The sequence below is a fragment of the Gobio gobio genome, assembly GCF_949357685.1.
Source record: "Gobio gobio genome assembly, chromosome: 10".
In the NCBI taxonomy this organism is placed as follows: domain Eukaryota; kingdom Metazoa; phylum Chordata; class Actinopteri; order Cypriniformes; family Gobionidae; genus Gobio; species Gobio gobio.
Window position 1 is genome coordinate 11,612,732 of NC_137116.1, and position 18,798 is coordinate 11,631,529.

Genomic DNA, 18,798 nt, shown 5'->3' on the forward strand with positions numbered 1-18,798 from the left:
GGAACGTTTTTTTTTACAGCAATGGCGGCTCGCGGAGACTCTCAATAGTTCCCGGAAGTAGCAGCCGCGCCATAGAGTTACAGCAGAACAGACCGTTTGTGATGCACTTTTAAAAGGGAAGACGTTTAATCAGTAAGATTTTAAATGATCAGCACATTTTAATCAAAATAACTTGTACATTAAAGCCTGCTTGTGTAGATTATTCATCATTAAAAAAATATATATTTTAAAAACAACATCGCTGTAACTACATACTCATGCTACATACACATGTCGATGTGTAATAAAATTATTGAAAATCAATGCATTTATTGACTATTAATTACCAAAAAGCGCAGTTCTATCACTGTGACTATCAATTTGAATTGCCCGTCAAAGCACTTCCTGGAACTATTCGAGGTCTACATGAATCACCTGACTATCAAGCGTTTTGAACTTCCGTTGTCGCAACTCTCTCTCTCTATGGCTCTGATGTAAACGAATGAGTTATAAAAAAATTCACCCCCCTCACAGTTGTCATGAAGGGCAAAATTAGCCGTATAGACCAAAACCACAATTTGTCCCAGACTGTAAACATGTGTTCTTCTGCTGTAAAGTTGGCCATTTTAATATGAGCTCAATGAGATTCTGCTCCTTCTGGAGTCTGTCTCTAGTGGCCAGTCGATGAATTGCAGTTTAAGTCACTTCCGTATTGGCTTCAAGAGAAACTGCGGGAGGTGCCGCTTAGTTTTGACTCCGTCTTGCTTTCCATGTCGCTGACTGGACGGGGCGGAGTCACGTGACTACACACCCATTAGTATATTTAAAGGTATATTTAATATTTATATGTAAAGTCAAAACTAAACATGTGTTCCGAGTTCCTCACACCACAGATAAATGTGTAACCACCCAGCCAAATTTGAATCATAAAAAATCCGGCAAGTACATAAAATAGCTTATCAAATACTTGAAAAAATGAGCAGCATTCTCTGCTCTCAAACGCTGGGGGTGTGTCCGCTGTCTGCACCGAAACCACGCCGCGGGAAACCATTTTCGCGGGAAAGCTGCCGTAGCACACAAGACAAAACACTCGCGGACTGATCACGACCATATATGATCACGACGCACCAGATGTTGGCGGGACGGGAGGAATAAGGCCGGGGCGGGGGATAGTCGGTTCTGCAGCGGATTATCAGTGAATCCCAGTTTTCTCCGGTGAAAGTTTGTAAAACTATCCGGTGTAAAGTCACTTTAGAGGCAGGTGTCGGTGGTGATCCTCAGCTCTCCATCAAGGTGGCTGTTCACAAGATTAATCCACCTCTTCTTGATCATCGTTTTTGTTTTGAAAGCTGTTTTGTAAGTTGTAGGCTGTAATAACTAACAGTACTGACTGTAACTAGTAGGGGTGTAACGATTCGTTTTAACAACGATTCGATTCGTATCACGATTTGAGGTTGTCGATACGATTCAAGGACGATTTTGGTTCATTTAGAACGATACGATCCGAAACGATTCAGTGACCTGAAATCGATTCAGTAACTTTTTAGCCAAAAATTGTGTGACTGAAATAAATATCTGGATACTGGTCAGTGCAGGTGAAGTTTCCTAGATTCCTGTTGTTTCTTGTAAGGGAATCAGGTATCAATTAATTATGGATATAAACAAACAAGTAAACAACAATTAATGGCAAATGCATTCAAATTTTATTTGAATAAAGTGCAACCAACAGTTTAGGTTGAATTAACAGGAAGTTAACCTTTTCTGCTCTCATTTTCAATATTCAATACATATTCAATAAAAGCACAGTAAGTGCAACCAACATTTCAACAGTAGGTTAACCTGCTACTTCTGCTTTTGTTATCCAACATAATAATATTACAATATTAGTATAAAAAATAAAGTGCAACTAACTTCTCTTCAGGTTTAATTAATAGTAGGTGTACCTGTTACTTTTGCTGTTGTTTTTCAACATTAAAATAATACAAATACAATATTAATATCAAAAATAAAGTGCAACCAACATTTCTTCAGTTTGAATAAACTGGCTGAACCTGCTACTACTCTCAGTTTAATAAACAAACAAAAGATAAAATGTAACCACCTACTCTTCAATGACTCTACAGATTTCTTTTTCAAAAATATCAACATGATCTGACCGCAGAACACTTCTCTGTGCCTTCACTATGTCGCCAGCTGTACAAAAACTCGCTCTACTGGCACACTGGTGTCAGGAATGCACAGGTAACATTTAGCAAGGGTTGAAAGTACAGGTAAAACGTTACTAACTTAGCTCTTTCTCCTGGTGGCTTGATCATTTCTCGCTGGTTGGCTTCTCCTCTGCCATCCGCTATGTTTTGTTTTCTTAGCGCTGCTGCTGGTGCGTGCGTTGCGATGATGTCACAGATAGGCAGACTGAATCGAGTAACGTTTAACGCCTTTATCATTAAAAGTGCTAAGAAAAAACATCCATATAAAGTCTGACGTGCTTAAATCCAATGCGTTATTTCCTATGATCGATACAATCGATTGATTACCTTTTAAAACGATGTTAGATCGATATATGTCGTCCGGAAGGCCAACTTGCCGAGCACAGATCGATGTAGTTAGATCGTAGGAAAATAAATCGATACATCGATGTAGTAGATGAATCGTTACACCCCTAGTAACTAGAGATCGAGCGGGCGAACTGACGCGAATGTGCTCTAGTTATGATCGTGTTAGGGGAGGAGCCAGACTCGGTGGCTCCAGTGCGTCATCGAGCCACCGTTTTAGCCCCGCCCAGAAAATCCTGAACACAGCAACGGTGAAAAACTGTTTAACGGTCTAACTTCTGAATTCAGTACTACATAGTTCACTGTCTTTGTAATGTGTTTCAGCAATACATTTCTAACATTTATAGGCCCGGTTTCACAGACAGGGCTTAGACTAAGCCAGGATTAGGCCCTAGTTCAATTAGGACATTTAAGTAACTTTTATAAACGTGCCCAAGAAAAAAACATTACTGGTGTGCATCTTGAGACAAAACAATGCCACTGACATATTTTAAGATTTGTCAGTGCAAGATTCTTTCAGTTAAAACAGCTCAAACATGCATTTTAGTCTAGGACTAGCTTAAGCATTGTCTGTGAAACCGGGGGACAATGTGTTTAGAAACAAATCTAAGAATTGCCTTTATAGGGACTTTAAAGGGGAAAGTATTAACAAGATTAAAAACCTACACTGAAATTCAGATCCTCTAACCGATGTAATCCAGTTTCATTTACTTTTCAATTAATCGCCCAGTCCTACATCAAAAATGCTAAAAATAAACCACAGAGTAAAACGTTAGAACAGGCTTTTGCCCGCGGCACTCCATATAACAGAGACTCGCGAAGATGGATGAATGTCAATGTCTCATTCATCACGACTTGTTTTGTTATTGGATGAATCAGCGTTTGGGAATAAATCTTTTAAACAAATGATTAAATGACAAACACTTCTAAATCAAGGGAGAAAAACAATCACATATGAATGAACACATTTTTGAGTATATAGGCTACTTTAAAATGTAAAAACAGAAATAGTCATTTCCATGTGGTCAATGTATATACAGTTGCAAGAAAAAGTGTGTGAACCGCTTGCAGAATCTGTGAAAATGTGAATCATTTTAACAGCATAAGAGGGATCATACAAAATGCATGTTGTTTTTTTATTTAGTACTGTCCTGAATAAAATACTTTGTAAGATATCTTATGTTTACACATAGTCCACAAGAGAAAAAAATAGCTGAATTTATTAAAATGACCCGTTCAAAAGTTTATGAACCATTGATTCTCAATACTGTGTCGTTCCCTGATGATCCACGGCTGTGTGTGTGTGTGTGTGTGTGTCGTTCCCTGATGATCCACGGCTGTGTGTGTGTGTGTGTGTGTGTGTGTGTGTGTGTGTCGTTCCCTGATGATCCACGGCTGTGTGTGTGTGTGTGTGTGTGTGTGTGTGTCGTTCCCTGATGATCCACGGCTGTGTGTGTGTGTGTGTGTGTGTGTGTGTGTGTGTGTGTGTGTGTGTCGTTCCCTGATGATCCACGGCTGTGTGTGTGTGTGTGTGTGTGTGTGTGTGTGTGGTTCCCTGATGATCCACGGCTGTGTGTGTGTTTTGTGATGGTTGTTCATGAGTCTCTTGTTTGTCCTGACCGGTCAAACTGACCAACGTTTTTCAGAAAAATCCTCCAGCACCTGCACATCTTCAGTTTTCCAGCATCTTCTGCCTATTTGCACCCTCTCCAGCAGAGACTGTGTGATTCTGAGATCTGAGGACGATTGAGGGACTCAAGCACAACTATAAAAAAAAAAAAAGCTTCAAACTTTCACTGAAGCTCCAGAAGGAAACATGACACATTAAGAGCTGGGGGGTGAAAACTTTTGAACAGGATGAAGATGTCCAAATTGTTCTTATTTTGTTTAAATATAAAAAAAATTCATTTCAGTACTGCCCTTCAGAAGCAACAGACGAAACGTACATGTTTCCCGCAAGACAAATACAATTTACCTCGAGCTTCAAATTCAATAAGTTTTCACCCCCGGCTCTTAATGTGTCGCGTTTCCTTCTGGAGCATCAGTGAATGTTTGAAGCTTTTTTTAATAGTTGTGCTTGAGTCCCTCAATCGTCCTCAGGCTCAAATATATATATATAGAAAATCTCCTCAGAATACACTCATTTAAAAAGCATCCAAGCAACATGTTCAGCCACATTCTCCAATATGATTTTGAGTGAATGAGGCGTGTCGCAGGACACTTACAGCGCACAACCTGCCGATTATGAATTACAGTAAATACAAACCGAGAGGCTTATGGCAGGTGGTTACATAAACTGAGAGAAGAATCTGCTATAAATATCAACTGTTGGTCAATGTATGAAATTAGTAACTCTTCTAAAGCCATACCGTCTCAGCGCTGGTGCAGGCGAATGAGGAATGAGATTGTGATGCTTTTAATTTAACTGCAGGCCAAACCCTCCTAATTATGAGGCTGAGACAGGCGATGATACGGCCCACCCAACATTCCTACGGGAGCCTATACTATTCATAGAAAATACTACATTTCTATGTATAACAATCTGCATTTATGTGTCTGGTAGGCATTTTGACAATAGTTATAGGCATTTAGAAATAGGTCAGACGCTATTAAAAAGTGTCACATTATAAAAACAGCATTTGCCTTGTTCAACTCATTTGATACTGTTGTGGAAACAAATGCTGTGCCACATTTACAACATTTAAAAGCAGAGAAGCTCATCTGAAAAAGATGCAGCAGAAATATGTAATAAAATACATCTTGTGAGTATTAAAGCATCAACAATGTTTTATCAGTGTCTCTAGAAATGTTTTGTTTATTTGTTTGTTTTTATTGCCATACCAGCATTTATGTCTATCATCATGACAACAAAATGGCCTTAAGAGTTCAAACTGTCAGTTTCAATAAATTGATTCAGAAAGTCCTGATTTACTCTGAAAATGTTTACAGAAGTGCATGCATCGCATTTTTTTTCATGTTATGAAATGATTTAGTAGCAATATATGGAGGTAAAGAATGCCGTTTATGGCTATGAATTGTTATATTGGTGCAAATTAATGAAAATTATTAACTATAATTCTTCCTTGTGTTCACTTTGTGAAAAAAAGTGTAGAAAAGCACATCTTGATTATTTTTCAGTAGCTATATTAGTACTATTTACTATCATTTTGCATATATTTTACTTCTACTAGTCAAAATGTAGTCAAATAATCAAAGTTAAAAAATAAAAAAATTCTACATTTACATTTATGCATTTAGCAGACGCTTTTATCCAAAGCGACTTACAACTTGGGGGTACAATAAGCGATTGGTCGTGAAGAGTCGAGTGAGCGCAACAAGTGCCTGAAATACTTAGTCCGTGTACATTTCTCAGTGTAGCACAGGCTAGAGTAGGGCGGGAAAGAGGAGGAAAAGAGGAAAGGAACGTTTTTTTTTTGTTTGTTTTTTTTAGGAGGTTAAGTGCTCACGGAAGAGATGAGTTTTTAGTTGACTTTTGAATGTTGTCAATGAATCCGCATTTCGGATGGCGGTGGGCAGATCGTTCCACCAGCTGGGAACGTTGAATGAAAATGTTCTGGAGAGGGATTTTTTGCCTCTCTGTGAAGGTACCACAAGCCTTCGCTCCTTAGCTGAACGAAGGCTTCTGGTGGGGGTGTGGAGTTGTAGAATCGAGTCAAAGTATGCAGGAGCTGAGTGCGTGGTGGCTCTGTAGGCAAGGGTCAGTGACTTAAACTTGATGCGAGCAGTGAGTGGTAGCCAGTGCAGAGAGATGAAGAGTGGTGTGACGTGGGTCCTTTTGGGCTCATTGAAGACCAGACGTGCCGCTGCATTCTGGATCATTCGCAGTGTTTGGATCGCACCAGAGGGGAGTCCAGCCAGAAGCGCATTGCAGTAGTCAAGTCTAGAAATAACCAGGGCCTGGACAAGAAGCTGTGTTGCGTGTTCTATTAGGAACGGTCTGATCTTCCTGATGTTGTAGAGCGCAAACCTGCACGAGCGAGCTGTCTTAGCAATGTGTTCTCTGAAGGACAACTGCTCATCAAATGTAACTCCAAGATTTCTGACTGATTTTGAAGGGGAGATCAGGGATGCACCTAGCTGGATGGTGAAGTCATGTTGCATAGTGGGACTGGCGGGACAGATGAGGAACTCAGTCTTTGCCAGGTTGAGCTGTAGGTGATTTTTACTCATCCATGCTGAGATGTCAGCCAGACAGCCGGAGATTCGTGCAGCTACTGTGGGGTCGTCTGGTTGGAATGAAAGGTAGAGCTGAGTGTCATCAGCATAGCAGTGATATGAGAAGCCATGTGCCTGTATGATGGGACCTAATGAAGTAGTGTAGATGGAAAAAAGGAGAGGTCCAAGCACTGAGCCCTGAGGAACCCCCGTGGTCAGTTGATGTGCTTGGGATTCCTCTCCTCTCCAGGCAACCTTGAAGGACCTACCTGTGAGATAAGATTCAAACCAATGGAGCGGAGTCCCTGTGATGCCCAGTGATGAGAGGGTGGACAGAAGAATTTGATGATTTACCGTGTCAACAAATTCTAATTTGTTGCACTGTTTATTTAAGTTTGTTATAATATTTTCTTCTATTATTTTGATGTGTTTTTATTATTATTTTATGTTCATATATTCCAAGCTTTTGCAATACTTTACATTCATGCCAATAAAGCAATTTTGAATCAAAATTAATTAGATACATTAATATACACTGATCAGGCATAACATTATGACCAAATTAGAATATTGTGTTGTTCCCCCTTTTGCTGCCCTGCTCAGTCGAGGCATGGACTCCACTAGACCCCTGAAGGTGTGCTGTGGTTAGGGCTGTCAACGAATATTCTAAATTCGAATATATATTCGAATAGTTTTTAAAAAACGAATTTCGAAGGTGAAAATTAATATTCGAATAAATAAAAAAATGTGGGGAAAAAAACGCCCGCGGTAGTAGAGGCGTGGCTGTCTGCTTTGCGAGTGGGCGCTAGCGCGCCTGAAGCCTTGTGTACTTTGGCCCGTCTCCTGAGCGCATGCCTCCGCTGACTGCGCGCGCTCCTCCCCAAACGGACGAGGCATTTATATTTGACGCGCTCGCCGTTGTGCTTTTCTTTGAAACGACAGATGGCGACTTGGAGTAATTGTTCTATAAACTATCAGGAAAAGCATCGAGAAGAAGTGGGCTAATGTACACAGGTGACGATATTTATTTTAGTACACTTCACCGAAAACCACACTACAAAAGAATCATGTAAAACAGATCAAAATAAACCTTGATATTACTTGTGACATGAGAACAAAATGTATGTAGAAATGTAACGTTAACTTATACAACTCAATTTATGATATCTAAATGTTTCCTAATTTCACTAAACACTTTAGGGAGTTTTCACTTAGTTTCGTGAACTTTTCTTTATTAAACGGGCTTTTTTATGCTTTTGTAGGCTCGTTTTGTAAATATAAGCAACTAATTTGTATGTGCAAACTGGACCAGCCTTACTTTGCATCGCCCGCCACAAGCTCTCTGTCTGCAACACGCGAGGCCATAACGCAGAAATTAATTTAGTTCATTTGTAAGGACATGAGAGCGATCAGTGTCGTGGATGGGGCTTCAGGGAGTTCTGTCAAGCAGAGGAACCGAGGTACTGACTGAAGAGATATTGCATGAATAAAGGATAAATGCACGGCTTCCACTGGTTTGATTATTTACCGTTTCATGTCAAGGAAAAGTTCCATGTTTAGCACAGCACAGCTCGCTCGGAGCGTTCAATAATATGCAGTAAAACTTATATTAATATTTGTTTCAATCACTGAATGAAGCCTGCTATATTTGGGACAAGAGTCGCGACCTTAAATTGCTTGCACAAAACTCTTGATCAGTCTCAAAATGTGTGTGTGTTCATTTAAACCGCTATGCGCAGAGAGCGTGAGGGCGAGAGAGTGAGGTCTGCGGTCTTTAGCCATTAGTGATTTACTTGTTTTTGTGTAGGTTATACGTTGTCAAATATGTTTAAACTTAAATAGACTACCTATATAAGTAGTTATGTGTCTTTGTATTCATTTGTCCTGTTATTGACGTAATGCGTGTCATTGATAAAATGCGCAACCAGATGTTCGAATAGTTCGAATATTCATGCTTTTTTTAGAGGGAATATTCGAACGTCATTTTTGAGCAATTTTGACAGCCCTAGCTGTGGTATCTAACACCAAGATTTTAGCAGCAGATCCTTTAAGTCCTGTAAGTTGTGAGGTGGGGCCTCCGTGGATCAGACTTGTTTGTTCAGCAAATCCCACAGATGCTCGATTGGATTGAGATCTGGGGAATTTGGAGGCCAAGTCAACACCTCAAACTCGTTGTGCTCCTCAAACCATTCCTTCATTCCTTCATTCCCTCATTCGTTCCTTCCTTCCTTGGAGCACTTTTGATAGAGAGTTAGAGACTGACCACTGCAGACCGGGAACACCCCACAAGGGCTGCAGTTTTGGAGATGCTCTGACCCAGTCGTCTAGCATCACAATTTGGCCCTTGTCAAACTCGCTCAAATCCTTACGCTTGCCCATTTTTCCTGCTTCTAACACATCAACTTTGAGGACAAAATGTTCAAGAGATGAAAAATATTCACCTAGCAATTAAATTGGGAAATGCATCTAATTTAAAGTCCAGAACAGAAAACAGCTGATGGTCTCACTCTTCCTGCTTCCTGTCGTCTGTCTGGAACTTGTGAATCTAAACACCCCATTTAGCAACAAACTTCCTGCGGAAAATCAAGCAACTTTCCCTGTCTGATGTTTCTGTTCGAGTATCAACAGCATCCTAACAATCCTCAAACTCAAGACAGCGGGATGATAAACTGAACCGGACAAACTAGTCGCATCTGAACTTCCTCTCACTGATGTTCACCGATGTCTCTGTCCGTCTACCGTCTGCACGCGCTGCCATTCGACTTCCTCCTGCCAACCAACACAGGCCAAAACAAAAGCGGTGTGTGCGTGTGTGTGTGTGTGTGTGTGTGTGTGTGTGTGTGTGTGTGTGTGTGTGTGTGTGTGTAGTGCGCTAGACAGGAGAATGTGTGTGACTTGAATGAGAATGTTAAAAGGACAAGAAATAAACGAGTCAGTTTATGAGAGAACCAGTGCCAGAATTCAGCCAAATTCAGTCGAGTCAACGTGAACCATCATAACCTTTCATCAAAATGTAACTTTTGAAGCTTTTTCTTGCTGAATATCCCATGCAAACCAATACTGTATTGCTCCGAGGTTGTTCATTCATACCTCAATTGACTTAATGGAGATCTCAGTTGTGTTTCATGCAAGTATCAACTTTATCTGCAATGTCACAGATGGAAAAACACTGCAGCTTCACATAAACACAACTGAGATCTACATTAAAGTCACAAACCACCGGAGATGACACACTCCTGTTGTTTCAATCACGACCAAAAACAAAGACTGCATTCAATCTTCGTCCACCAGCTAAAATGAAATGATACTAAAACCACCAGTAGGTGGCGGCAAATCATTGTCTTAATGAGTTATTCATTCAGTCAAATGATTCGTTCAACAAAGCAGAAGTGACTGGCTGCGTCTGAAATCGCATACTCTCTTGAGCAGGTTCTTCTTTTGAGTAAGTAAATACATTGTGACATCTAAAAAAGTATGTTCTATATGTGTAGTATGAATGTAATCTGGACGTACGACATTCGCCATGCCGTCATTATCATGTGTCAGTTGCTCCACTTCACTGCCATTCAAAAATCCTCTCCCGTGGCCTCATGGGATAGTAAAGTGTCCATCGTATGCACACTTCAGAATCTCACCGGAAGATGTAGGTCATCCGAGGACTTTTTGCATACTGTGAATTCAGACATACTACTTTGTCACATACTGTTTTTCGCCTACTATATAGTAGAGAAGTATGCGATTTCGGATGCAGCCACTGAGTGAGTTGTCGAGTCATTTATTAGAACAATTCATTCAGTAACAAAACTGAAACTGTTGCTCGGAGACGCACAATGGCTCTACTGTTTGGAACTATTTTCAATTATGGCAAAATAGAGACAATATTGTGTCTAAAATGTAAGTCCAGACTGTGATCAAATGGTGGCATTTTGCTACCTTTTTTCCTGCTGGTGCGACTAAATTTGAGAAAGCGTTTGAATTCACCACAGAATTAATAACATCATTACCGTGAGATCTAGAGGAAGCGTTCAGCGCAGAATTCTCTGTTATAAACCACAGATATCAGATCAAACAGAGCTGACGTGCAAACCAGGGGCCCGTTCTTCGTACGTCGCTAACTCAGTTAGCTGGATTTGATTGTTGACGATTTGACATGATCTTGGATTGTTTGGTTCTTCGAAGCTCATCCTGGACTTGCTGTCATAGTAACAGGTCCGTAAGCTTAAACCTGCTCGGGAGCTTATTTCATGTAAACAGGATTAGATTGCATCTTGAGGTGATAATTAAAATCTGTCCCAGCCACTGCTACTTTATTACAAGAGTGCATTACTGAACCAGGGGCAATAATAATAATTTTAAATAATAATATAAAAATGTTATATTGTATATGTATATGAGAATGTATAATACTATAGACACAGCCACTTGATTGAGCGATTTATTTGTGATGGAATATTACTTTATATAATTTTATTTTTATTGGTTTACACACATGTTGTACAGTTAATCTGAGCCGTGCAAGTAGGTGATCACTGATATTATGGGATGCTTGATGCAGCGCAAGAGAGGATAATTTGATCTTGACCCATAAGAAACTTGAATGCTGTCACGTTACAAATCTGCTTCAAATTGAATTAAAAATGTAATTACAACATTGAAATAAAAATGTAAAGGGTGTACAAATACTGTATAAAATCGTGAATATAAATAATTGGTAATCATGTAAAAAAAAAAAAAAAACATTTATCATTTATCTATTATAACTGTTATGTTGGTTTGGTCGTTTGGCTGTTTCCTTATAAAGGTTCCCTTACGAAACAAAAATATATTGCAGTATATTGGAAAATATCATGTAATACATTAGGCGATATATTCCCATATATGGGATTTAATATTTATATTTTCCAATATATTGCAATATATTGAAAGCGGCAATCATTTGTATATTTTGCAATATACTGCAATATATTACATATATTGTATATATGTACCATCAATATATTAACAATATATTATAATATACTTCAAGTAATATATTGGTAAATATATTTTCCTTCCGTAAGGGTTCAGAAATTCGTGGGGTTTTTTTGTGTGATTTGTCAAGTTTTTTGCCAGGTGGCGGTGGCTTTTTAATTATATGATGTCATTACGTTGCTGTCTTGACGCCAGCCAATCGCTGCATTGCTGATCGTGGTTTCGAGTATCGATGCATCTGCCCTCTTCAGGGAAAAAAAGAACGCTCAGTAATCTTAGATCATTTAATCCAGATATTTTAATCCAATCCGCAAATTCGTTTGAAGAACCAAATTAGCCAGGGATCAGTTATCACGATTAAAATATCTGGGATCTGTCAAATCATCTCAGATGTATTAAGCGAGGTACGAAGAACGGGCCCCAGGAGAGACATTGAGCCGTGAGCGAAGATCAGGTCAAGTCAAGTCAACTTTATTTATATAGCGCTTTTAACAATGTAGATCGTTTCAAAGCAGCTTTACAGTGTTAAACAGGAAAATAATGCAGCATCATTTTTTTCAGCTTTATAGCCATTCTGGAGAAAACGCTGATGTCATCAGTTAATTTCAATTATCATACAGTGACAGTGTGGGCTTTATATCAATAATAAGATCAGTAATTTAGTTTATATGGTTAATTTAGTTTATTAATTAGATTTATTTCGATGTTTAGTCGAAAAATGTAGGGGTTTCAGTCCACGAATCACCAACATTCACCATGATTTACTGTAGTAACACTAACTGTAACCATGGTAATGTGGCATAAATAGTCGAATGTTTTAACATTATTCATCTCAGGGTTCGTACAACCTTTTGAGAGTAAAATTCAAGCACTTTTCAAGGGCTTCACACTTTTTCCACTTCAAAGCTCTAAATATTGTCAAATTTGAATGTTATTTTTAATGGGATGATTTGTACAAATTAAAAGTTTAAAGGTGTAGGCCACTTTGTGGCAAACAAGCACTTTTATTTGAAAAAGACATTACCACTATAACTAGTAGATGGCGGCAGAGGAGCTTTTATTTGACTTATTATGCTGCGTTCACACCAAATGCGAATAGAGTGTCTGGAGCGAGTGATTTCAATGCTAAGTCAATGGAAAGGCGCGTTGACACGCGTCTGGAGGTCCTGTGGCGCGATAGTCCAATTCGCTGTGTGCGCTAGGCCTGAACGATATATTGTTATCGTATCTATATCTAGATATGAACTTTCAAGATATTACTATCAAAAAAAGCAACGATAAAGACGATATAGATTTCCCCTCTCCGCGCTCGCCCTGCATACAACTCTGGCAGTCACAACAAACATCAGTTTTACGAGTGCCCTTGAATGCACCGCTAAAGCCAGCGCGCACACACTACAGGGACGTGGGAACTATATTGTGAGAGGGGGGGCGGCGTTTCCATGGTGACGCGTCATTGCTTGTCACGTGACACACCGCAGCAGCAACAGCGCTGCATGAATGATGATCTGCTTTTATGTCATTTTTTCCTTTTTTATTCAGAATATTCACAAATGTGTTAGCTATGGCATGAAATATCTGATATTCCGATTGTCAAATACATGCAAGTGGAAATATATTGTTGTTTAAACACCTTTATAACGATGGCGTTAGTTGAGCTGTATGCGCGATGGGCACCGCCGTGTTGGTTTGTGCCGCAGACGCAGTTCAGAGAATCGGATCTGTTGGATTTACAACCTCTATGTTTACAACACGTGAATTCATCCACTTCTCCCGAAATACTTAAAAGTAAGTGGCTGGTGAACTGGGAATAGAACAGAGTAAACATTGAAGTTACTTACACAATGTGTAAGAATATAAATGTTGTTGCACTTCAATGCACTTTCAATGTTCCACCAGCTGCTGCATTTGTTATTTATTGTTAAAGCAGAGCTGCAGTAAAAGATTTGATTTGTAATTTATTTTGTGGTAATTTATGTTAATGTTGATGACTTGTTCTTAAAAATAAAACTATACTTTCCAAAAAATTTTGTATTATGATCTTTTTATTTTTCTGAGAAATGCTTGGTTTTCACCGAACACGTAGTCATATCGTATTGTATCGATATCGAGATATCTGGCATGAAAATCGAGATATGAAATTGTCCATATATCGTTTAGCCCTAGTGTGCGCGCGAATGGATTCAAAATGTTCACGCGTCCAACTAGACACGGTAGACCCGATTTTGACGCTCTATTCGCGTTTGGTGTGAATACAGCATTAGCCATTTCCACTCCTTAATATATGGAAAAAAGTAGGAAGTCACAAAGTCTCATGAAAAACAAAAACTTTTCTTTGAATTGTGACTGAATCACACAGAATTAGAAGCTGTCGGTCAGTTCAGTGTGATACTATAAAAGTACATTGGTACATTTAATAAGAGTAGAATATTTACATTTTTACAATAAAAATGTGGTATTTGCACGTTACTGTTGTTAATAAAAGTTAATTTTATCTGCATATCAACTCAAGCTCAGTGGTTCACAGTTAAATTTCCAATAAAAAAACATGTAATATGCACAAAACAATTAACTTCTCTACATTTACATGGTAAATGGACTGCATTTATATAGCGCTTTCAACAGACCCATGGCCATCCAAAGCGCTTTACACATTGCCTCACATTCACCCATTCGTACACCGACGGCGGAGACAGCAATGCAAGGCACCATCCAGCTGGTCAGGAGCAGCTGGGGTCAGGTGTCTTGCTCATGGACACCTCGACACTTGGTCAGGTGGAACCGGGGATTGAACCACCAACCTTCCAGTTTGTAGACAACCTACATGAACAACTCAGCCACTATACATAACTGTTTATTTCACAAAAAGTTGTTGATTAGGGACGGGACCTTGATATCGCGGCCCATCTACACGCTCACAACTGCCACTTACGTCAACGGAAGAAAGTGAAGGCGCGTCGTCCATCTTTTTTTACAGTCTATGGCTGCGTCCCAATTCGCCTACTTATACTATGTCCTAAAAGTATGTACTCTTTTTGTGAAGAAAAAGTACATACTTTTGAGTGTGTAGCAGAAGAGTATGCAAGCTTTGGGACATACTACTTCGTCACTCTTACGTGAGTCCCGTCACCGTTTAAACTGCCCTGTCAATCATCGTCACAGTTCAAATCCCCCACTTTAAATTTAATTTCCTACCGTATCGGAGAGAAATGTAGTCGCTCGTTGATCTGCCTTTCGTGGGTCTTTAATGCAGAGACTCCTCTCATGTGTTTGCAAAGTTAATGGCCAAACGTATCATTACAAAAGTTCTCAATGCTGCTGCAGGAGAAATATAATGTGGATAATATTGAATAAATATATTTTCGCCAGGTTAAATACTGATAATTGCTCACTCAAACCACTTTATCTAATCCTCTCCACTTAACCGTCAGACTCGCGTAACCGTCATGTTTGTAGTTTTTTAAACACTTTTTATCCGCGTTTGTAGTTCTAATTGAATCCTCGTCCATCTCGCAATGGGTTGTGGGCAATATCAGCCGTTAGAGTGCGCATCGATCTGCACTTCAGATTCTGACCGGAAATAGTAAACCATCCGGGAATCTTTGGAATACTCTTTTCAACATACTACGATTTGGGACATACTAATTCTTTTTTCGAATACTATTTAGTACGGATAGTATGCGAATTGGGACGCAGCATATGCTCTCAAATCTTAGTCTGGAGCCCTGTAATAGCCATTTTAACTGATTGTTTATTGAATTGTTGTATAAAATCAATATCACATTTGCAAATGTGCTGATATCCGGGAAAACAGCACTTTTGCTCATGTGATATTGCTAATATTTGAATACCTTTTCTATGTAAAGCACTTTGAATTTCCGTTGTGTATAAAATATAAAAAATAAACTTGCCTTGCCTTAATAAATATTAAGAACTTATACAGAGACTTTTGCACCATATCTTGTTTTTTGGAAGCATTGTTATGAACTTTGGTGGCCAAAAATGCAATCGGAGGCCCTTCTGTTGCAAGGCCCGTTTTGAGTGAAACAGCAAAGGATAGTGATAGTGAGTATTTCCTGTTATTCTGAAAGCGATGAGCAAAGAGGAGAAAAGACACCGGACAGCCGAGCTTTCTGACCGCCTGTAAATCACACTCAAGTGAAACTTTTATTATACATAGAATAAAACAACCATTCTTTACTAGTGCATTTATAGGACATCTAAACTCAGTGAGACTGTGTGTGAATGGCTACAGTGTTTGAGTTCACCAGTAAAGCGGAGGACAACAGTAAAATGCACTATCAAGATCCATTACTGAGCTTGTAACGACGACACTAAAAAAGGACGAAGTGGAAAATACATATATAGACATTAGTATCTGACTACACAAAACAGGTACAACAATTCAACAGACGCGTCTGTCTTCACTTCCCTCTGATCACATGCCATGATCGACATCCTCATGCAACCGTCTCAAACAAGCAGATCAGAACAGTGGAAACTGAGCTGATGAACTGAGAATCGAGAGCTGGATAAAAGAGTAAGCATCACTATCACATTATATCAAGGGTTAGTGATCTGAACAATCCCCTTTAATATCAATCATCTCAAATCATGCAGAAAGCATCCAAGTAGCTGTCCTTAGCAACCTTCCTGAATACCCTAGCAACTGCATAGCAACGCCCTGGCAACCACCCACAACACTTTAGAAGTGCTACTTTACAACCAATGTTTAGAAGAATCTAAAATGTAACAGAGTGTTTTTAATATCCTAGAATCAAACAGCAAATCAAGAATCCTACAGCAGAAAATGCTTATTGACAATGAAAAGGCAAGGTTATAGTAAACTAAAACTAATACCATAAAAAAAATAAACAGTAACTGAAATAAAATATATAGAAACTAGTGCTGTCAAATCGATTAATTGTGATTAATTGCTTCTAATACACACACTTGTGTATGTGTGTGTGTGTGTGTGTGTGTGTGTGTGTGTGTGTGTGTGTGTGTGTGTGTGTGTGTGTGTGTGTGTGTGTGTGTGTGTGTGTGTGTGTGTGTGTGTGTGTGTGTGTATAGATGAGTGTGCAAGTAATCGATTTGACAGCACTAGTTTCTAATACACACACACATATATATACATATACACATATATTATTATGTGTGTGTATATTAGATTAAATTAATTAATTTATTTATTTATTAATTAATTAAATTAATTGATTTGACAGCACTAGTTTCTAATATACACACACACACATATATATATATATTGTGTGTGTGTGTGTGTGTGTGTGTGTGTGTGTGTGTGTGTGTGTGTGTGTGTGTGTGTGTGTGTGTGTGTGTGTGTGTGTGTGTGTGTGTGTGTGTGTGTGTGTGTATTAGATGCAATTAAGCGATTTGACATCACTATTTTCTAATACACACACACATACATACATATATATATATACATATATATATATACATATATATATATATATATATATACACACACACACACACATATATTGTGTGTGTGTGTCTGTGTGTGTGTGTGTGTGTGTGTGTGTGTGTGTGTGTGTGTGTGTGTGTGTGTGTGTGTTAGTTGCGATTAATCATGATTAAACGATATGACAGCACTAGTTTCTATATAAATATAGAATATTTTTATAGAATATAAATATATATGCATTGTCAATACAAGATCTGGACCAAATATTTCTGCGCCTCGATGGAAATAACATCACAACATTTATTTTCATCAAAAGGTGCATCCATTTTTGGTAAAGATCATGTATTGACAATGCAAGAGTCCAGCACTCTGTCAAGTCTCCTCCAGCACATCCCAAAGACTTTCAATGAATTTAAGGTCTGGACTGAAAATTATTCTTCATGCTCCCTCCCAACCAGTCTTTCACAGTTTGAGCTGATGAACCTGGTCATCCTGGAATATGGCCATGATGTGTCTTCCTACATGTTTGTTTAAGAAATGAAAAGCTACACACTCCATCAGTTAGAAGAACTGCTGCCAAACATATAACATGCTAGAAACATAACAATCACGAATGATCCAATCATTGACTTGTAAGCATTTGCCACTTTAAATCCAAACAGCGACTTTTTTTGGCCGTGTATTATATAAATCCCAAACTTTTGTTAGACATGATAAATCACGATTAGTCGATTTGACAGCACTAATAAAAACTTAACATTTTCAATAACTTGTACTAAAATAACTACACAAAATGTAATAAAAAAACTATAGACATAGTTCTTTAGAAAACTAATTAAAACTAACAACAAAATGACAAAATAGAATTAAAATTAAACTGCAAACAGAACATAAAATAAAACCTAATTCAAAATATGAATACCAACTGCTGAACTTAAAGCGAATAACTTTTAATTTAAAGACTGTATAGCAACAAATACTATGATGACAATACCACAGTACTTTGAGATATACCATGGTACTGAAATTAATCCACCATGGTAACTTATTTACATTAAAAAAAGGTAGTTCCCTGGTACTTTTCAGGACTTTCTGCAGGTGTAGCACCATTGTACTCTTTTAAATGCACAATGTAAACACCCCGAGGCATAAATATGTACCATAACTGTACCATCAGTAGGTAAAGGTCCAGTTTGAATAAAGAAATGATGATTACCTGGATGAAGCAGAGGTGAAGTCTCCTCCATCCAGCAGTCTGATCTTACAGAACAAAACCCCGTTGACAAACGGCACGGCTGTCAGCTCCTCCAGAGTGACATGAGTCTGAAACTTAAACTTCTTCTTCTTGACTAGAAACGCCATGAACCCGAGCTCTGAATGATTTATCTCTCTGGAGAAAGCCAATGTTTGACTGAACGCGGAGTAACGGTTTAATCTGGCAGTGGAAACTCTCCCTGAGCGATCATGTTTTCATTGATGATCATCTGTGGGGGGGAAATCACAACTCACATGAGAACACATGAACACTAGCATATCAACAAATATATATACAAGTAACGTTACGTGATTCATTATCATTAGAAAAAAACGTTTCTTTGTTATTTTTCTGTCAGGTTTTAGTTCACACACCCGCGAACAAACAATCGCCTCAGGTTTTCTCTCGTGCGCGCGCAAATAAACGGTCAAACTTTC

At 38.7% G+C, this 18,798-nt stretch overlaps 1 protein-coding gene across 2 annotated transcripts in view; it reads right to left on the bottom strand.

Annotated features, from left to right (window-relative positions):
• The window catches only part of eeig1a (estrogen-induced osteoclastogenesis regulator 1a), a 66,343-nt gene that overhangs the window by 47,312 nt on the left and 233 nt on the right, over positions 1-18,798 (bottom strand). For both annotated transcript variants that reach the window (XR_013817357.1, XM_079827792.1), the window contains exon 2: positions 18,323-18,590. Coding sequence is in view for 1 of the 2 variants with exons in the window: in XM_079827792.1 (XP_079683918.1) it covers positions 18,323-18,468 (146 nt within the window). In the remaining variant the exon portion in view is untranslated. The remainder of the gene's footprint in view (positions 1-18,322; positions 18,591-18,798) is intronic.